The 22,414-nt window shown below is 39.6% G+C and overlaps 1 protein-coding gene across 6 annotated transcripts in view; it reads right to left on the bottom strand.

Moving 5' to 3' along the window:
- CACNB2 (calcium voltage-gated channel auxiliary subunit beta 2) overlaps positions 1-22,404 on the bottom strand; it is a 424,156-nt gene extending 401,752 nt beyond the window's left edge. For 3 of the 6 annotated variants that reach the window (XM_017869211.1, XM_017869216.1, XM_017869219.1), the window contains exons 1-2: positions 21,696-22,050; positions 11,643-11,735 (exon numbers count right to left, since the gene is read on the bottom strand). In XM_017869211.1, coding sequence (XP_017724700.1) covers positions 11,643-11,735; positions 21,696-21,731 — 129 coding nt within the window. In that variant the 5' untranslated portion in view covers positions 21,732-22,050. Of the gene's footprint in view, positions 1-11,642; positions 11,736-21,695; positions 22,051-22,083 lie in introns of those variants that run through there. The other 3 variants (XM_017869210.1, XM_017869218.1, XM_017869213.1) reach the window with 2 other exon arrangements.
- Between the last annotated feature and the right edge of the window lie 10 nt (positions 22,405-22,414).

Genomic DNA, 22,414 nt, shown 5'->3' with positions numbered 1-22,414 from the left:
AACTCTTCCAGGTCATAGAGAATCCACTGGGAATTGGTTTGAAAATGGATGTATTCAGATCCCTGATGTTAACAATAATCTAATTGACAGAGAAATCTTTATCCTAGAGATTTCTAGACTTTACTCCTTAAGCACATTCTGTTCAGAAAGGAGCAAGACTGGAAATCAGACCTTGAAAACAGTAAACAATGTTCTTCAATATCATCCACACATTGGTGAATGAGTACACATCATCAAATCAATCAGCCAGAGATGACATCAGATCCTCAATTTTTTTTTTCATGACAAGTAATAAATCCACAGCAGGGCATTCTGGCTTACCATGTGGGTTTTCTCCTTGCCTCAGCTCTCCTTATAATTGTCAGAGAGAAGCATTAAGTGAGGTCTTTATTTCTCATTCTTTTGGGTGTTAAATTTCTATAAGCTTAAAGTAATAACTGCAAGAACTCAATAGATGAGGTAATGTGCTATGAGAAATGGAAGTATAAAATTACCTCTAAATAATCTTAGCATACTGTGAAGGATACTGACTTAGGTATACAATTACAGTGTAAAATATAGCCTTGTTTTTAAACATGAGAGAGAAAAGAATAAAAGGAAAACCTAAAACCTAAAAGTTATAGAACACGTACTCACACACATATAATGCACATATACGTTAAAGTGCATGTGTTTATTCATGGCTGTCGTGAAACTAACACAATTCATCTATTGTATTATTTTTTATTTTATTTTATTATTTTATTTCTGAGATGGATCTCACTCTGTCACCCAGGCTGGAGTGCAGTGGCGTGATCTTGGCCCACTGCAATGTTCGCCTTCCAGGTTCAAGTGATTCTCATGCCTCAGCCTCCTGAGTAAGTGGGATTACAGGAGCCTGCCACCATGCCTGGCTAAATTTTTAAAAATATTTTTAGTAGAGACGGGGTTTCACCATGTTGGCCAGGCTGGTCTTCAACTACTGACCACAGGTGATTCGCCTGCCTGGACCTCAAGTTTGCTTGTTTGTTTTGGTGGGAAAGGGGAGTTGTTATACAAAAAATAAAAGAGAGTTGCCATGTTCCAACTTTCAGATGCAGCACCTGGACCACTGAGAAATCAACAAATCTTTCCATGGCAATGAGAATGGGGGTCATAAATAGTACTAAACTTTAAGGTTACACCTACAAGAGAAAGAAGACCCCTGGCTCTGAGACGTGCTTTCCAAGAAGGAAAAGCTGGTAGGGTCATAGTGTTCAGACTCTGAGATAGGATGAAGAAGAGAAAGTAGGGTCAGGGCAAAGTAACCTTGCCAGAAGTCTAAACTATCACACGATCCCCATACTATAAGTAAAAGAAGAAATGGAGGCTGGCACTTTTCTACAGATACTAAGGACATAAGAAAATATTAATGGAGTTGGCAGACTTGAAGCCAAAATAATTTTCTAGAACCTGATGACAGTTTTGGAAGGATAACACAGGTGGCCAAGGCAATGGCAGGGGACAGGACTTCCTGAAGAACTTTTACTACATTTTCTTACATATGAATTAATGGAAGACTCTACAAAGCTTCTTCCATCCTTCTGGAATTATCTTCCTGTTTTCCCCTCTTCTTTATTCTCAAACTGCAATAAATAGATGGTGAATGGGAGCGTGATCAGCTCTGAGGTGGGTAGGGGGAGACTCTGTTCCTTTTTTGCCAACTAAGGTCTTTGTAACAGACACACAGGCTAGGTCACAGTTGCAGACTAAAGATGAGATAAAAATTGGAATACTTACTTATTGAATGAAGCCATAGCAAATATTTTTGAGATTATGTCTCAGTGTTGAACCCTCAAAATGACTTCTCCAGCATGTGATAATCATCAAACATGAAGATTTCCAGAAACAGAACAATAGAGAAAGGAACTGACTATATTTACATCCATAAGTGACGGAATAGGGAAGAGGGAAGTATTCTTTGATCATACTAGACCACCACTTTAGATGCCATGTCTGGGAAAACCTGAGACACATGAATAATTAACTTTAAGCTAAGTAAGTAATCTCAGTAGTACTCCTAAAAGTTTATGGTTCATCTGAAACACATGCTTTACTTAAATTCAGAATTTAAGGAAATTCTATTTTCCTAGTCACGCTAGTTATGTTATATTAGATAATCTAGATAAACTTTCAACCAATCTAGTAGGGTTAATTCAGTTTGTGTGACTTCTAAGACTTTATATGGCTTAGCCAAACAGAAGATGAATAAAAATGGAAGAAAATGAGGTATAGGTGGAAAGTGTAATTCAAAGCATATCTGAGAGAGTTGAAGAAAAAAGCAACTTCAGAAAGAATTCTTGGTTTTAAAATGATGTATCTTCATAGAAAAGTATATACGCAAACATAAAAAACATCTCAATTCGCAAAATTATTTTAATAACTACAGCACTTAATCAAGCCTAGTTTATAAAGTGTTCCAAATACCTAAAAATAATATGTGAATGAGGAAGATTTTTTCTATAATCAAACCCTTGTTCTCCCACAAAATTACATTCAAAGAGACATGTTAAAATTAATTATGTGTTGAAGTGCAAAATCTAAATTTTGTTTTAATACTTTCTAAAGAACATACATCTCCTAAGAAGAAAAAAGTAAAACGTTTTAATAGTATATAGGCTTATCCTATAGAAAAAACAAGGAACTTCTTTATTTTAAAAGGTCAATATCTTTATACTGTTATATTTAAGACAAGTTCTTAGGACACCAAACAGACTCTGCCATTCACAAAATCTAAGTGAATCCATAATAAGATAAAAACAAATTTACAGGAAATCACAGTGCTAATAAATCTACTGAATTATTATTTATAGTGTGTTTGTGAAGAATACAGCGTAACAAGGCAACAGGCCAGTATTTAAGGGCTGAAAGATTTATCCAACCTTAAACATATCAGTCTACGCAGGCCTGGAGTCTGTAATCATTATTGCAGTTTAATCTGTCTTTGCAAAACAAAACTAAAAAATAGACTGTGTGCTTCTGTGATTAATCATTTGCATTTAACACCAATCTGAACTAATATAAAAGATCCAAAAATGCAGCACCAAGAACAAGATACGGAGAGACGATGGAATTTGTTTAGAATACCATGTTCTGAAAGTGTCATGCAACCTTCTGTTAAATATTTGGTTCATTCTATTTTGTCATCCTGATTTGTATTCTGGAAGCCGTTAGAGGCTACAGGATTATTGCGTTACAACCACAACATATGTCGGTGAGCAAAATCCCTGATGAGTTGCAAACTTCTTCCCTGTTAACCCCAAAGAATAATGGCACTTGAAAATCCCAAAAAGAGTTATGGATTCCTAAGTCTCAACTTTCTGCACAAAAGACACCAGTGTGCAAGGCGGCATCCTACAGAAAAAAAATCAGTGTAAACAGTTTGTGAGTCCAGGCTATACACGGCAGAAGCATAGAGTAGAAAGCTCAGATGACAATGTACTTTCAATGAAAATGGCCATGCTGTGGAATCATAAAAATAAAGCAAAGTTGGCAGTCATCCTCTCAGCATTTGGTGTTCAACTTTGGAATGCTGCCAGGTACGTAAATGTAGCCAAGGAGAACACATGTCTTTAAGAAAATGAAGACATTTTCAAAAAAGAAAAAGAAGAGAAAACAGGGAGGGAGGGAGGGAGGAAGAGAGAGAATGAGAGACAGACCAGAACTGCACTAAATAAGCAGTTGCAGTTACTAACACTGCCTCCTCTACCTCCCCCCTCATCAAAGCTGCTTTAACTTTGATGACCAGTACTTATTTGCAGATGTACATATTTTTCTCTGACCTTGGCAGCATCAAAGAATTTATACACTTAGCAATTCTTGCACAATCTCTTGAAAAGAACAGCACAAATGTTCTACCCATCCATGCCAAGCAGGACTTGTTACTCTTCTCCACCTATTTTTCTTTCAGTAAGTTAATTTATCTGCTTAGATTTTGGTTCTAAAATAAACTTCTAAGACAACTAACCTTAGGGATTTTTTTTTCCTTCTTTTGATGAAGTTAGGAGAAAAGAAGTTATAGGAAACTAATTCACTTAATAGGCTATAAATTTGTGCAGAGTACTAAATACAAAGGATTAAGAATTATAGCTTTTCCAGGCTTATGACGATGATAAATGAAATTTCTTCATTCATGTATCTGTTCTCAACACATAGCCAAAGAGTTTATACTGGAATCAAAGACAACCTCGATAGCCACAATAATCTTAATAACAAGTCCAAGATAACTATACTTTTATGTATTAAATATCTTATAGCACATAAACAATTTGAAAATAATATTCATTCGTTTTAATAACAGTGCTTAAAAGTCATGTTTAACACCTGGTTCTCCTTAATAAATTAAAATTATGACAACTTACAAAGCAAAAGCCCCTGTGAATTGCAACACAGTTTCTAAAGGGGTTACCGTAAAACTAGGTGCCATAAATATGCCGAACTTTACCCAGATTCACAACAGGGGTGATTCATGGGCCCACATCAGCCTCAGCCAAACCTCAAAACAGGTGATTCATACTTGATTTCATTTCTGTTTATTTTTCTTTTAAAAAAAGGACTTTCAGAATTCCAAAAAGGTTATGTTCCTATGACTTTTGTGGGAGAAAGGAAAAAAGTAAATGCTCCTCCAATTCCAGTTCCACTTTTCACGACCAGCAAGAGTGGTGTAGGATGCCAAACAGTATCACAAACTAGGAATCTGAGGACGTTTTCATGAGAGAAGGGAATTATGCTGATCTAAAAAAAAATCATGATGCCTAGTGAAAATTTACAATGCTGAAGACATTCTCACTTTCCGGTACAGAAGGAAGTTAAAAGTAGAAGACTAACTTTTATCTTTGTATGTATTTGTCGTAGGAATTTTTCTTCATGTTTTCCTTAGATGAAAGAATGAAATGGTTATTATCATTTATTCATTTCCTTCAGCTACAAGGAAGTATAGCATAACCAATAAGGACAAGAATCTGGAGTCGACCACTTAGATTCAGATTTTAACTCCAACCTTACATGTAATGGGACTGTGGAAAAGTCACTTTACCTCTGTGCCTTCATTTTTTCATCTGTAAAACAGGGAGACAGAACTTATAGTAAGCATTTAATGAACACTATTTTTTTCCCTCTGCCATAGTCTATTTCTTATTCGGGTTTTAACTAACGTTACAAACAAGAGGTAACATTTATAAGCAATAGTAATAAACTCTTAAATAATGCATATTAGGTATGGTTCTAAACAAATTACAAGTCATAACTCATGTAATCCTTACAACTAACTTTTGAGGTAAGCATTATTTTGCAGAGGAAAAGGCTGCTGTACAGAAAGATTCAGTTACTTGTCCAAAGGCCAACTAATAAATACCAAAGCCAGAATTCAGACTCATGTAGCCTGGCTTTCGAGTCCAGGTGCTTACCCGTAACCAGCTTCTTGAAGAAAACTGTTTAAATAAATCTTATAACATCATAATTTACATAAAAGATAAATAGAGAAATTTTGCATTCAGTATATAAAGTATGTATTGCATCTAGGTAACATTTTGTCTGCAACCTAAAAGAATGACATTTAAAAGCAATCAGATAAACCACAGTTAACTTTTTTTTTTTTTTTGAGATGAAGCTTCACTTTTTTTGCCCAGGCAGGAGTGCAATGGCTCAGTCTTGGCTCACCACGGCCTCTGCCTCCTGGGTTCAAGCAATTCTCCTGCCCTAGCCTCCCAAGTAGCTGGGATTATAGGCATGCGCTGCCATGCCCAGCTAATTTTTGTTTTGTTTTGTTTTGTTTTGTTTTGTTTTAGTAGAGACAGGGTTTCTCCATGTTGGTCAGGTTGGTCTCGAACTCCTGACCTCAGGTGATCCTCCTACTTTGGCCTCTCGAAGTGCTGGTATTATAGGCATGAGCCACCACGCCCAGTCCACAGTTAACTTTTGTTCTAATTAATGTTTTAGGAAACTGCAAGGAAGAACAGATTCTGTCTTTGAAATATTCGATATACTGTATAAGACGAGCTGGTTTATCACTTTACAACAAGTTTATATGGAATAGAACCAACAGCAACCTCATCTTCCACAGTTCATGGGAAATCCCACTAACATCTGCCACACACAATCAATGACCCCTATGGACAGACCCCTTCCTGTACTACTGGGTCAAGACTCAACCCTTACCCCAAAGGGTAACATGGAGCCAATGTCCAGGAGAAAAGTAACTAACTTCTTGAGGCATGCCATTTCCCCAATTCCTCTTGTAACATATCACTGACTTCAAATAAGTTGATAATGTCAAGGGCCAGAAGACTAATTAGTTGACCAACTAATGATGAACTGATTTATTAACAAAATGGAAACTTCATCTATATAACTGCAAAAATTATTTCAAGGTAGCTGCTGTTCTGCTTTAGAGTCTAACACAGAAACATCTCCAGAAGAAAACTTTCCTTAAGAGCATTCTCAAGGTAAATTTTCTTCTTAAAGGTAAATTTTCATTAGCTAACTATACAACTAAAAGTTTGGAAAGATAAAACCACTGGTAAATGCTTTTTACCCTTTTACTGTGTAGCCTTTTTCCGCTGATGTTACAATATATTCCAATATGTTTCACCATATTCCAATAAATATTTATAATTTTAATCAAATTGCTACAGAATTAATATGACTAATGAGAAATTGACTACAGAGTGATAAAATGCTCTCATAAAACCTTTCATGTATGGTTTTATCACTAATTGATATATATGGTATGTATATGACATATTGACATATATATGACATATATATGTGTATATATATTATATGTTCTCTCTCTTTCTCTCTCTCTGTTCTCTAGCTGTTCCCTAGGTCTAGCCACAGTTAAATTGTGGGTTAGATACCAGAAAAATGGGTATTAATACCACAATGAGCTACCACTGCACTGTCATAAAACTGACTGTAATGAAAAACATTGACACTACTATGTTTTAGCAAAGATGTAAGACAACCGAAACCGTCACCCACTGCTTGTAGGAGTGCAAACTGGTACAACCACCTTGGAAAACTGTTTCCCGGTGTTTACTTTAGTTGAACACAGGCATGCCATATTACCTAGCATTCCCCTCTATTCACTGAACAAAAACGCATACATATGTGTATCAAAGGGGCACATAAGAACGTGCATAGGAACATCAGTCTCAGTTCCCTCAGCTGGAAACAGCCCAATGTCTACCAACAGAGAGCACATAAATCAAATGTCTTTCCACACAATGGAATGCTGTAAAATCACACCAACAAGCCAAAATCAACCAAAGACAATCCACAAATTATTAAAATGTCCAACATAGATAAATATAACAGCCATAATGTTCAGTGAAAGAATTCAGATACACAATGATTCCATTTATATAAAACTGCAAACACAGGTCAAACAAATAAATGTATGGTATTAGAAGTAAGGATGGTGATTATCTTTAGTGAGGAAAGAGGGAATATGATTGAGAAAGGTCCAGAAGGGGACAGGTGGGGCTGAATGCTTATTTCTTTACCTGGGTGGTGGCTCCACAGGGGTTGAGCTTATGACAACTCACCAGACTGAATACATGATTTGTGTACTTTTTGGCATATATGTTACATGATCAATAAGAAGGTTGATTTTAAAAGGCCCAATTTCAAGCCTAATTATATATTAATCTCTATTGGTCTGCTCAAGCTGCCATAACAGATTACTACAGGGTGGTTTCAACATTAAGAATTAACTTTCTTGCAGTTTTGGAGACTAAAAGCCCAAGGTCAAGGTGCAGCGGAGCTGATTTTTGGTGAGGCCTCTCTCCTTAGCTTGCGGAGTGCTGCCTCCTCACTGTGTCCTCACATGACCTTTTCTCTGTGTGCACGCATCCTCGTTCTCTTTTTGTCTTCTTAAAAGAATAAGAGCCAGGTGCGGTGGCTCATGTGTGTAATCCCAGCACTTTGGGAGGCTGAGACAGGCGGATCACTTGAGGTCAGGAGTATGAGACCATCCTGGCCAACATGGCAAAACCCTGTCTCTACTAAAAACACAAAAATTAGCAAGACATGGTGGTGCACACCTGTAATCCCAGCTACGGGGGAGGCTAAGGCAAGAGAATTGCTTGAACCCAGGAGGTGGAGGTTGTAGTGAACCAAGATCATGCGACTGCACTCCAGCCTGGGCAACAGAGCGAGACTCCACCTCAAAAAACAAAAAAAAAAAAAAAAAAAGGGATAATAGACCCATTGAATTAGAGCCCCACTCCCAGAGGCCTTATCTCCATATATAGTCACACTGGGTGTTTGGGCTTCTAAAGATGAATTTGAGGGTTGGATAGGGGGACAATTTATTCCATAACGAACTCTCTGATATTCTCCAAGTTGTTTTTTTTTAAGTTCTTAATTTGTTTCCTTTATGTCAAATTTTCACATTATCTAAAACTTTTAAATCTTGGTATTATAAAGACTACCTAAAAGTATACCTAGTGTTCCTGAATATTTTACTTTTTAAATTTCTTACAAATAATATACTGTTTATAACAATAAAATTCTAAGGTTTTAAAATTATATAGGAATTATTTTAATTAAAGGGCAATAGTAGACTCTAACTGCAAGATATTTTAAAACAAAATCCATTTCTATTGGGCAAATACCTTTGTAATACCAATTATATATGTTCCCTAGCCACAGACAAATAAGCAGTATGTGTTGATGCAAGTCACTTGTTTAAAAAATATACACTTATATGAAAAAACAACATATAAAGGGCATTTTTTCCAATTATTTAATAATCCAATGTGCTGCCAGGCATGGTGGCTCACGCCTGTAATCCCAGCACTTTGGCACACTGAGGTGGGTGGATCACCTAAGGTCAGGAGTTCGAGACCAGCCTGGCCATCATGGTGAAACTCTATCTCTACTAAAAATACAAAAATCAGCTGGGCGTAGCTTGTGCCTGTAATACCAGCTACTTGCAAGGCTGAGGCAGGAGAATCACTTGAACCCGGGAGGCAGAGGTTGCAGTGAGCCGAGATCACGCCACTGCACTCCAGCCTGGGTAACAGAGTGAGACTCAGTCTCAAAGCTAAATAAATACATAACAATAATAATCATCTAATGTGCCCATTGTTACTATCTGCCATGCATTCCTGCAAACACTCCAGGAAACCATTTCTATTAAATATCTGGCTATCTTATGGTAGCTTTTACTTATTTTCAAATGGCAGCAAAACAGGAATGCTGTTTTAACAGAATAGAGATTAAATTACCAAAGGAGAAATACAGTTTTTAACTCAGAACTCTTGCCAAAGACACTAGTTTTCCTTTTGTGACAGATGCAAACCAGCATTTAAGGGTTTTCAATGATATGCCTGTGTAATCATTACCCCAAAATCCATGCCATAGCAAACACCTTGTCCTACTGATATTCTAGGAAACAGACGTGTATATTTACCCTTCGGGATAAATTTCCTTTTGCCTTCTTACATGCTCATGTATGTTTTGGCAATATACATCTAAATTTACATTAAATCATTTAACAACTCTTTTATCACTTATAATGGTGTTTTAAGCTACATACATTACTAAGAACACAAAAGAAAATTATTGTGAAGAAAAACAAATTCCAGTTTACTTATACACACTGTGGTAATCGCTCCTTGCCATGTGAATTGAGTTCTCAAAACTCTATGAAAAAGGAATCCACAGTCAAAATACAATTTGAAAATGGAGTCCAGCGATTGCCTTTACGTGGCATTTCCACAGGGATTAAATGAGTAATAATGGGTTCTACGCTATTCGTTTCTATTCATTATGTCTTGCTTACTTGAAACATATCAGTTTTGTTTCCATACAATTTCAACAAGCAGCTTGGCATTATTTGTTGCTTTGCTGCAGCTACTAGGCACACTAAGGAGCTAGTTTTTCTTTTTTCTTTTTTTTTTCTGTTTCAGGTCCTGCATGATGACTCAGAGTTGTAGATTCTAACTCTAGCTCTCCAGGTTCAATCTCCTTGTCTCAGAGGCAGAATAAATATGCATACTTGAAATGGAAAAGGGATTGGGTAACTTTCCTTTAACTGACTCACCCAAGTCACTATGTCCCAAGGCCCTCCCTTCATCAGCAGGACCATGATGCCTGGATTCTGCCCACTATAACATCAGGCCAATGCACACACCTACCACTCCTCTGAGAGCCTTCCCAGCTCCTGCTGACACCATTAGAACATAGCTCTAGGGCTGGGCCTCACTTGGCTTCATCTTCTATTTTCTTTCTAAATGCTTTGCTTTGCCCCTTCTTAACTCTTTTTCTCACTTCCTGCAACCACAACAATTCCCAATTGGCACGGGCCAGGATCAATTTTTTTCCAGTTGCCAAGTTACTTGGATGTACCACTGGCATACTCAAACGTTGCAAGCGGGGACTGATGGCTGGGGACAGATCATCCTTTGTCTAAGGACAGTGCAAAGCAGCAGCAACCAGCCACGATCAAAATCCCCGCCAATGCTGCAGGTGGACAAGTTCAAGTTCAACTGCGGCTAACTGTGGGAAGGAAACATGAGGGAGACAACTGGCGAGTGCCACACGGAGCCAATAGGGGTAGACAGCTAGTGAAATGTAACAGCCCCCACAAAAATAAAACCCAAAAGGTCATAAAGGATTTATAGGAGACCCTCCTGCCACACAAACAGGGGGCAGGGATGGAATCTATGGCCATGATGACAGACTCAAGCAGCACTGGGGAAAGTGGCATCCAAATGACACAGGGCAGCTTTTCCAGTTGACAACCACTGTTCTGGGGAGTGAGCTGTCATTGACAAGAGATGAAGAGAGCACTGGTCAGACACTGGCCATCCCTGAGCCACAACAGTGGATTCTCTGCAGCATGCTCCTCCCCTACTTTCCACTCCACGGAGAGGGGTTAGAGGAAGAAACAAGTTCACTCGTTCCTGATGAGACTTCATTCTCAACACATAACCACAACCCTCAGAGGTCCAGCTGCCTCTATGCCCTTCCTCTGGTAACAGAATTCCTTTCTGTTACCATATATAAGTGTGTTTATATGTTAGGGAGCCTGGCACTGTCTGTTTAGGGGACTGTTCCAGGCTGCTTGGCAGGAATATACTACACGTTAAATGAGACGAAGGCTATGTCTCCAAAGGCAGAAATGGTTTAAATTATGTTTCAGGGTTACAGCATGTTCTATTTAACCTCAGTAGCCTCAACCATTTCAAGACCAAGAACGATTTTCTAGTTTTCAATTCAAGCTCAAAGTGAGAAGAAAACTCAACTAGAAGAACCCCAACATCTCATAGATGGAGATACAGACATACCACCAGCTCTCTGTCCCACTAAAAAAAATTCCCCCCAAATCCATAATCATTTCTGCTGGAGTTCTCTCACTCTGTTTCGAAGAAATCCTCTGTAATGAATTCAACACTTGTCTTTCCTCAACTTGCCAGGAAAGAGTGTAATTATTACTTAGTCTCACTTAAAATTAAAATATTTTAATTATGACATTAAACAGCACAGTTTTCACTTCAATTAAAAGTAAGTACAATCATACTACATAAATCTTAAGGAAAAGACTGAAAATCGCCTTTAAAATCTAAAGTCATTTTAAGATACGTTTCAAAACCAAGAACTTAAAACTGTCTTACCTGGCGAACGAAACTATTTGAGGTAGTGTCAGATGATGTGCTTCCATCAGATCCTTTAAATCTGTTTTTCCTTCTGGCTCCTTTTCCATATGACTACAAAAAAAAAAAAAAAAAAAGACAAATAAGATTATTATAAGACCCTTTAACAGGAATGTAGGCCTAGTTGTAGAAAACATCTAAGACCAAAAACAAGTAATACATTGCCATCATGTAAGCATCATTAGAAAGTTAATATTGGTGGGATTCCACAAATCTATTTCCAATCAGTGATGATGTAGGGAGGAGAGTTTTCTTTTCTGTTCTTTTTTGAGACAGAGTTTCACTCTTGTTGCCCAGGCTGGAGTGCAGGGGCACCATCTCGGCTCACCGCAACCTCTGCCTCCCAGGTTCAAGTGATTCTCCTGCCTCAGCCTCCTGCATAGTTGGGATTACAGGCGTCCACTACCATGTCTGGCTAATTTTGTATTTTCAGTAGAGACGGGGTTTCTCCATGTTGGTCAAAGTGGTCTCGAACTCCCGACCTCAGGTGATCTGCCCACCTTAGCCTGCCAAAGTGTTAGGATTACAGGCATGAGCCATCGTGCCCGGCCGGGGAGGAGAGTTTTCTTGGCAAAGCACTGAATAACTAGTGAATTAAAACAATGGATGTTATCTGTTCTAAATATGTTAGCAGGCAAGAGGCAAAAGCCTGTAATGATAAAGCATTTAAAAATAAGCATTTAAAACAAGAAGTTAAAGGTAAGATGGTTTGTTTCAATAACAGGATTGGGCCAAGCACAAACATCTAAAAATGAACTTGCTTTTCCTATTACATTTATAGTTTACATTCAGAACCCTAAGAATAAACTACACATCAATCTATGTTTAATTCTAAGCACAGATACAGTAAGTGCAAATATTAAACATTAAAATGTAAATGAACAAAATAGCTTAACACTGAGTTTAGAGTTAAATACAGCACATAGGTTAGAATTCTGGCCATAGCAAATCTTGACCGAGTTTCTTAATTTTTTCAATCTTTTCATCTTTAAAATGGGGTTAATTATTAGATGAAATAATACCTCATAGGATTAAGTATGAAATGAAATAATGTATTTATAGCATTTAGCATAAGATCTAACACATGGTAAGGACTCAAACTAATATATAAAAAGTGATACCTATACAGGGGTTGGAAGACGTGGAAATGAACTGGACAAAAGTGTATATAACACGTTGAAAATTATTAGGCTCATAGAGACTTCATTAGATGATCAGAATTTACACCATTTATTTTTAAGATCATCACATTCAGGTTTTGAAAATGCTATTTGGTTATGCTTCCTCTATTCATATGGTTTTCATTAAAATATCTGCCATAGTATATGTAGCACTTAGGCAAGCTGAAATCTATTACAAACATTTGCATTATGAGTAATTTAGATGAATTTGCAATCAGTGAGAGGGTGGTATAATCTTAAAGCAAAAAATTTTCTTATATATGTTTGTTCTCTTCAGAGTATCTAAGGGATTTATATAATACAAATGTGTTTCCATGACATTTAATTAACTCTCAACTTCATAAACGGCAAGAAAGCTACGCTGGGCTTTTGTAATGTAATATACAAGGTTCTCCTCAGTTAACAGCTTATTCTTTTTACTTATGTAAACATTATTCAGTAAACTGTTGAAAAATAACATTCTCTTAACCACTTTTTTTCTTTTCCAATTATTATGTAAAGCTTTGGATAGATGCATTTTCTAAGGCCTAAGAAAGGTAAAATAAAGTATGAAAATCTCTTTAAAATTTTCTCTTAAATTTATATTAACCCATGTGCAAAAATACTTATTACCTTGAAAGTATTTTTAAGGCCTAACATGCTTCTTTGGGAGTGTAGGGACAATCTGTGTTAAATTCGCCATTTACCCTCATGAGGAACGTAAATTATCTTTGAGAACAAAGACAAAATATAATCTTTTCCTTTTTTGTGGGGGGAGGGGGACAATGTCTTGTGCTGTCACCCAGGCTGGAGTGCAGTGACATGATCATGGCTCACTGTAGCCTTGACTACCCCCACACCCCCTGGGCTCAAGCAGTCCTCCCACTTCAGCCTCCCAAGTAACTGGAACTACAGGCACACATTGCTATGCTTGGCTAATTTTTTTGTTTTTTGTAGAGACAGGGTCTCATTGTGTTGCCCAGGCTGGTCTTGAACTCATGACTTTAAGCAATCCTCCCGCCTCAGCCTCTCAAAGTGGTGGGATTACAGGAGTGGGTTACCATGCCCAGCCTCCAGTACCATTTTTAAATGAACAGAGAAGAGTATCTTCACAATTCTATTGTCCTTTAATTTCAGCATTTTAGTGATAAATGTGTTTCATTATTCAGCTTCTTGGATGTGTAAGGTTTTTTGTGGTTCCTCACAGTTGTACATCAGACACTGTGAGAGCCACACAAAGTTAAAGACATTCAGTTACAGAGGAGGTGGTCATTCTCTGCAAAAAATTGGACACATTTAAAAACTCACATTAATTTTTCCAGGCCCCTAGGAATCCTGTTCATAAACGTTATTTCAGGCATACTTAGCTACCTATGCAAAGGACATGTAATGAAATTATTACAGTTTTCAACTGTACTAAGACAGTTTACACACTAAACCACTATGGCACACTGAACTGCATGCATGCTGGTGATAGTTTTCAGAAAAAAAATTGTTCTTCTATTACTTAAACGTATAAGTGATGATTTATTTAAAGTATTCATTTGCTCATGCCTTAAGAGTGTTAGATCAACTCTCTATCATATATCATAATTATTAAAAGACAAAATAAATATATATGCTTAATTATATCTCTATTCTGTGATTTTACTAATTTCCACAGTAATTTCTCTTCTAAAGTTTCTCTTTTTTTTATTAAACTGTAGAGTGACTACTTACTGACCAGTTTATATATATATATATAGTATATATATTACTATTTTTTTTTTTTTTTTTTTTTTGGAGACGGGAGTCTTGCTCTGTCCGCCCGGCCTGGACGTGCAAGTGCAGATCTTCAGCTCCTGCAACCTCCGCCTCCGGTTCACGCCATTCCCCTCCCGCCTCAGCCCTCCCTGAAGTAGCTGGGGACCACAGCGCCCCGCACTCGCCCGGCTATTTTTGTTATTTTTAGTAGAGACGGGGTTCGCCGTGTTTAAAGCAGGATGGTCCGATCTCCTGACTCGTGAATTCCGCCCGTCTCGGCCTCCAAAGTTGCTGGGATTACCGGCTTGAGCCACACCGCGCCCCGGCCCAGTTATATTTTTTATAAAACAGTCACCAGGACCAAAACCAAAAAACAATTATAAGCATCTTGGAAAGATAATACCCATCTTTCCCATATTACTGTAAAATGGGTTAATGAGAATTCCATCTTGCCATTTACGAAAATTAATTTTCTTTTATCTAATGCGGTATATTTAAAATTAAGTCCATCTTGCTCGAAAGATTCGGTTTTCAGTTACTTGAAATCCTTGAAAATAAGGACTAGACTACTTCTTCTGAAGGAATTAAGGGGAAAAAAATGGGAAGGCCAAACCTCTCCCAGGTGGAAAAGACAGGTAATTTTAAGTGTTCAAATATTTAGCTGACTAAATTTGAAAAATAAATAAATAAATGTGTGCAATTGTTTCAAGTGCAGCTGCTTTTGTGAACAATAGTTTTTCTAAATATTTTTTACCAACATTAAGTATATGAACACCCAATATCTGAAACAGTTCATCGTTAGTGTGGCTCAGGTTGTACAAGGAAAAGGGGAGACAGGAAAGGGGATTTGGCTATAGTACAAGGTGTTATCTATAGATTCTCCCTGACACATGCAGGACTCTATGTCCTTCTTGAAAGAGTCCCAAAAGTCACTAATTTCCAGTAATTGCTATTAGCTACATGAAGCATAATACGAACAAATTATGTCACCATAGTAAAAAGAAAAAAATACTCTTATATTTATATTACTTTATTTGTTTCAAAACATCAGGCTAAGATTTCAGAAACTAGGGAAAAAAATTCTTAAGACATTTCCAAAATATATTAATGACTTATTAAAAAGACATTCAAAATCCATCATGATGTTAATGTCAGCTTAGTGTGAATGAATATCTATCTCTTGACACTAATATCTCTTGACACTAAATAACTTAAGAGTGGACTCCAGTCTTAAAAATCAGCAAATAAATGTTGACCTTTTCACAAGTAATAAAAACCTAATTTCTGTATGATTGAAGAAGACAGGAGTAATTAATTATAGAAGTTGTCAGTTACCTGGAGATTTTAGCCACGCACACAATGTTGGCAGCCCCTGGGGACAACCTGAAGAATGATATGGCTTCTGTGCTTTGATGGTTATTGTGACAGCTCTCCTGCCTACAGATTACTTCCCATCAGCATAATACTGACACTTAAAATTAGGCCAGGCATAGTGGCTCATGCTTGTAATCCCAGCACTTTGGGAGAGCAAAGTGGGTGGATCACCTGAGGTCAGGAGTTTGACACTACCCTGGCCAACATGGCAAAACCATTTCTACTAAAAAATACAAAAATTAGGCTGGGCGTGGTGGTTCACACCTGTCATCCCAGCACTTTGGGAGGCAGAGGTGAATAGATCATTTGAGGTCAGGAGTTACCAACATGGTGAAACCCTATCTCTACTAAAAATACAAAAAAATTAGCCAGGTGTGGTGACTGGTGCCTGTAATACCAGCTACTCAGGAGGATGAGGCAGGAGAATCGCCTGAATCCAGGAGGTGGCGGTTACAGTGAGCCAAGATAGCACCACTGCACTCCAGCCTGAGTGACAGAGCGAGACCCTGTCTCAAAAACAAAAACAAACAAAAAATTAGCTGGCCGTGGTGACATGTGCCTGTAGTCCCAGCTACCCAGAAGGCTGAAGCAGGACAAATGCTTCAACATGGAAGGTGGAGGTTGCAGTGAGCCAAGACTGCACTACTGCACTCCAGCCTGGGCTACCGAGTGAGACACTGTCTCAAAAAATTAAATTAAATTAAATTAAATTAAAAAAAATTAGTCTCCATCTCTCTCAGTTCATATTCAATGATGTTTATCCCTTTGAATTTCCAGACTTTCCTCATCTTATGACCAAAAACAAACAAAGCCAACACTATCCATAGAGAAATCATGTATCAAATCTCCTCATTTACCAATAGCTTAGTGTGAATAAGCTAAGGGTAAAATCCTTTACTAGGCAAGAAGTAGCTAAATGACATTCCTAGAAAAAGGAGTTGCCTTTTATATGGCTCAGTTCACACAAAAGCAGAAAGGAACAAGGAGCCTACATAAATAGAGTTCTTGGGGATGGGGGTGGGTGTCTAGCAGGTAGAGGAGGGAGGAGGGAGGAAGAAGGCCAGGAAGCAGAGATCTATCTGCCCAGTAAGGAGGAGCACAGGGAGGAAGGGCAGAAAGCCAGGAACAACACATGCCTTCTTCACAATCTACCTCCTGCCAGGCTTGGAAAGATCAGTAAGACAGGCCCCGTTCCTTTAAGTGATGTCATAAGTAGTTTTCTCTCTCTGTTAAGTTGTGAAATAATTCATTGTTACAATTAGTTTTTAATGTGGTTTTTGACCTATACTATGTGTAGGATAGAGACAAGCTACACAATTGGAGAGTATCACCATCCTCTATGGGGTTAACATATTTTGTTTAGCTTCTCTTGAACGGGCCAAGGCTACATAATTCAAAGGAATTAAATACAGCAACAGGTAAACCGAGTCTTCATATAAAAGAGAGACAAAAGAAAAGAGCATGAGACTATAAGAACAACAAAACCTCAGATCACTCAGATATATTTCAAATTCTAAAACATACTCAGAAATTCTGATTGGCATGTCTGTAAATTTCTCCCATGCCACATCATGGAAATCATTGGAAAAAAAAATACCAATCAAGAGGAAAGTGATGGTGGTTAGGAGTGAAGATTTCAGCAAAACATAAAGCACGGGAACTATGACCACCAACTTTAGAGACTGCAGAAAACTCATTTGCACATGGAACCTAAGACTATTTCAGGAAAAAAGTGTTGATTTAGTTCGAGAGCCACTAGAAAACAGCTGCTACTCTTTTTTGATAAAGCTCCTTGCTACAGCCATTCAGGATGTTGCCATCACATGCTTGAAAAGCATCTGGCAGACTCGGCTGGGGTGGAATCAGCTGGGACCTGTTGCTAGGAGCAAAACAAACAGGCCCACTGGTTACTGTCTGTTCAGTTTCAGGTGTGACTGGAGGTGCCACTGACAATCTCCCTGAGGCCTAGAGTGCTGAGATACTGTTCTTGTTACTCCTCCTTTTCCTCTTCTGTTACCTATCAATCCCTGTCACCTGCTTCCCGTTCACCCAACCTTCGTGCAGGAGCTATTCAATTCCCCGGAGAATTACCAGTTTAATGTTGCCCCATAGAAATATCATATGAGCCAAATGCATCATTGAAATGTTCCAGCAGCCACATTAAAAAGGTAAATAGTAACAGGTGAAATTAATTGTAACAATGCATTTATTTAACCCAGCACATCCAAAACATGGTCATTGCAACATGTCATCAATTTAAAATTTACTAACGAAGATGTGTTACATTCTTTATTTCATCTTAAGGCTTTGATAGCTGGAGTGAATTTCACATTTACAGCACATATCAGTTCAGACTAGCCACATTTCAAGGGCTCAAAAGCCACAGGTGGCTAGTGGCTACCACAGTGAACAGCACAGATTTGGAGCTTGGAGAAAGGGTCCTCCGTGAGCATCTGGAATTTGGAGGTAGACTGTGTCCAAGTTCACACTGAAACTGTTCAACAGTTTACCTAAAAAGCAATGAAATTTTCTTAAATTGGAACTTTCAAGAATTTACAGTTAGATTGCCACTCATTTCTTATGTAAGAAATGTATCCACTTTGAGCCGGGTATGGTGGCTCACGGCTGTAACCCCAGCACTTTGGGAGGCCAAGGCGGGCAGATCACCTGAGGTCAGGAGTTTGAGACAAACCTAGCCAACATGGTGAAACCCCATTTCTACTAAAAATACAAAAAAATTAGCTGGGCATGGTGGCGGGCGCCTGTAGTCCTAGCTACTCAGGAGCCTGAGGCAGGAAAATTGCTTGAAACCAGGAGGTGAAGGTTGCAGTGAGCTGAGATAGCACCACTGCACCCCAGCCTGGGTGACAGAGCTGTCATACTGTCTCAAAATCAAAACAGAACAAAACAAAACAAAACAAACAGAAACCAGGGCTCTGAGAAATGTATCATTTTGTTTATGGCAATGTACTGGGGCAAATGGACCAGAATCTATCAGGGTGCTCCCTCTCTCTAGGCAGACTGATTGATACAGAAAAGGAAAATGGCAGAGTTTGCAAATCTACATCTTCTGCTTTCTTCATACAAATATAATAATATAATCCAGAGGTGAAATAGAATGATTCCTAAAACCAATGATTGCTTTAGAGGTTCCATTTGTAAATAGAAACTCCATTTCTAGGTAGAACTGCCTAGTAATTCTGAGTAGAATTACTCGGTGCCACACAAAAGGAAGATGCTTTAGAGCCAGCCTCCATACTCAGGCAGTTTTTACTGCTGGTCTGTTCTGCCCAAACAGAGAGATGGAAGAGATGACTTTGCCAAGCCTCACATAACCCTATGATGCCATGATTTATTAGATATAAAATAAACAGGCAATGTTTCCCTCAAATAATGGATGTGAGATGAACGCAATTCAAGTCAAATTGCTTTCATTTTTGGAAGGCAGAGAAAGCAAGGAGATGAATGTTGATGCAGTTGAATATTTGTATCTCTTAAACTTGTTTTTAAAATCCATTCTGCCCTCTCTGTTCTCTCTCCTTTATCTAGGCAATCACATACTAATTCCTGTGAATTGAACTTTGAAATGTTTGATACATAGAACTGTCATATCCATTATGTTTTCATCGCTTTTTCTCTTAGGCCTTATTACCCCTGGCCCAAACTGTTACATCTGTCTGCCTCCTGGTAACTTCACTTCTGGACTCCTGAGATTTGAAACTATCATACAGAGCATTTCCAAGTGAATATTCCCAAATGAGCTGTTAAGTGGGTCCTGTTTTGAACTCCTTCCACAGTTCCCTGTCACTCAATACACTAAAGGTTCCAAGTCCCCAAGATGTAGTCTCAAATTGCTTTGTCAGTTTTATGCCTAACTGTGCCCAATCTTGACCTTACCACGCTCTTTTTAAACTAGAAATGATAAATATATACTGTAAGACTTCTTACTTCTGGCGCTTTATGTACGACTGCTTACCAACTCTCTCGAAAATATCTGGTGTAATCTGACCCATCCTTCGAATCTTTTTGCAAATGCCACCTCATCAATGAAGTCCTTACCGATTCCTCCAAATGGCATGTTTATTATCTTTATTCCTTTGAAGCCATATACTGGTCAGAACTTCTCTTACAGCCCCTATACATATATCCTAATTGCTGCTACTGGAATGTAAATTCTTTGAAGGCAGAAGTTGTGTCTTTTCACATCAGAATCATTTCCACATTGCTGCTGTACAATAATTTGTTGACTTACATTTAATCATTATACATAAATCACAAAGTAAATTAGTATCTCTTATCTGAATGCCAGCCCTGACTTTGATCTCCAGGAATTTAGGAACTCTGTTTTATCATAAGAATAAAACTTTTCTAAAATATCCCTCAAGGAAGATCAAAGGCAAATGAGGGTCTAAATGTCCTTTCCTTTGATAGAGGACTCGAATATTGATAGTATTCAAGACCTTCATCCTAGAATAACCGAGGTCTCCGGGTACATTTTTCATTCTATCTAACCTGGCAAGCGTCTAGATAAAAATCAGGAGTCCAGAACAAATGCAAACTCTATTGGTTAAAATTCAGGTCCTTTGGCAGAGGCCAGATGGGAATGTAGCTGGTTCATTACATGTCCCCACTCGGCTTGTGAAGCAAACAGCCCAGGGCGGACTAAAATCTAGCTGTTTTACCACTACAAAAGACATAGATTTCTGATTACACAAGTCCTTGGTTTCCACATTCTTCCCCTTCTCGAATCAAAGTGAATTATGTATTTTAAGTTAGCACATTAATTTCCCAATGGTAACAGAAAGTTCAATAAAGCTAGACTACTATGATTATAATATCAAAATATCTAGAGCACTCAGGTTCCACCTATGGAAACAGCAGCAAGAAAACATTTGCCACCTTTATTAGGTTGTCACACTCCTGCCCCCACAACTACAGCAAATGATACTCTAACATGCTCTCTCTAGTGTGTGTATGTGTGTCTATGTATTAATATATAAGTGTATACACACACACACTATATATATAATACCACAAATTAAAATCTGGCAAATATAGGCTTGAAATCAACAAGCCAATACCGTTAAGCAAAGAGACATTTCTCCAGAATGCTTCCTGAAATGTAACCATGACCTCTTCACATCACTGGCCAGCCAACAGCCAGCCCGCAGCTAGGAGTCTGAAGTCATTTCCCTGCTGGGAGAAAAGTTGAGCGACTCCTCACCGCTGAGACCTGGAGGTGTCTGTAACCCAAACTGTACCTGCTGAAGCCTTACGTAAAAAAAAGCCACCTTGTCATTGCCCAGCGCCTACAACTGACATCTCCAATTTCACAACAACCTGCAGCGAAGCTGACTTTTTCCAGAAACCGCGAATACTTATCGGAGAGAAAGGGGATCCTGGAGATCCCTGAAATGGCTAACATTTCAGGGGAGACGGAAAAATAAAAACTTTCTTGTCCCCAGCTCGCTCGCTTCTTACGGGAAAGGCACGAGCTGGGACAGGCAAACCTTGGCAAGTGCCCGAGGGACAGGAGAGCTGTCAGCCCCAGGTGCGCAGCGTGGTCCGGGCAGCTCTGGGGGGAAATCCGGCAGGGCGCCCCCACATTCGTTCCCCTCCCGCCCACCTCCACCCCATCACCCTCACACCCACGCCCATCCCGGTTCCGAGCGTGGCCAGGAGGGTCGGCATCGTAGAAAGCGCTGCGATGGGCCCCCTCCCGCCCACCCGGACTCACGATCTTCAGCAGGTCCAGTCCACTCGCCTGGTTCATGTCTCTCCATGTGCCTCTCCCGGGAAAGGGCGAGGAGGGCCAGCTGGGGCAGCCCGGGAGAAGTCTGGGAGGACGGGCAGGTCTCCCCCGCCCTTCCCCACTGGCTTTTCGGAAGCAGAGAAAAATGGAAGCCGAGGCAGAGCCAGGAAAAGGCGCAAAGGGGCAGGGTTCCCAGCGCCAGGAGAGGAGCAGAGGGTGGGCAAGCGGCGAGGGGAGGAGGTGGCTGACGATACCCAGGCAGCGGGGAAGTACGAAGCTAGAGATCCCTGGAGCGGAGGTGCCGGGAGAGCCCGAGGTCGGTGCCCTGCCCGGCGGCTCACAAAGGAAGGAGAAAGCGCCGCGCTCTCGCTACCTGTGCGGCTGCTCCGAGCGCCCCCGCGGGAGCCACGTTCTCCAGCAGTTCCATCTGGATCTCCTGCGCCACCGCCGCCGCCGCTGTGGGAGGCGACTTGGACATGTCGCTTTGGACCATTGGTGAAAAGTCGGCTAGGAGCGAAGCAGCCAGCCCCGGCGGCGGGTCCCCTCCTCCTCGCCCCCGCCTCCCCGCGCTCCGATCGGCTCTGGGGGACGCCCAGGGCTGAGGCCCGGCTGTTCTCCGCGCAGCGCCCCGCAGCGCCCCGGGACTCGGCGCCGCGCTGCCAGGCGCTCAGTGCGCGGGACGGGGCCGGGGCATCGGGCGAAGC

The sequence above is a fragment of the Rhinopithecus bieti genome, unplaced genomic scaffold (genome assembly GCF_001698545.2).
Source record: "Rhinopithecus bieti isolate Rb0 unplaced genomic scaffold, ASM169854v2 scaffold_3043, whole genome shotgun sequence".
NCBI classification, from domain to species: Eukaryota; Metazoa; Chordata; class Mammalia; order Primates; family Cercopithecidae; genus Rhinopithecus; species Rhinopithecus bieti.
Note: the sequence above shows the minus strand (reverse complement) of the source record. Positions and strands in the feature narration are given on the sequence as shown.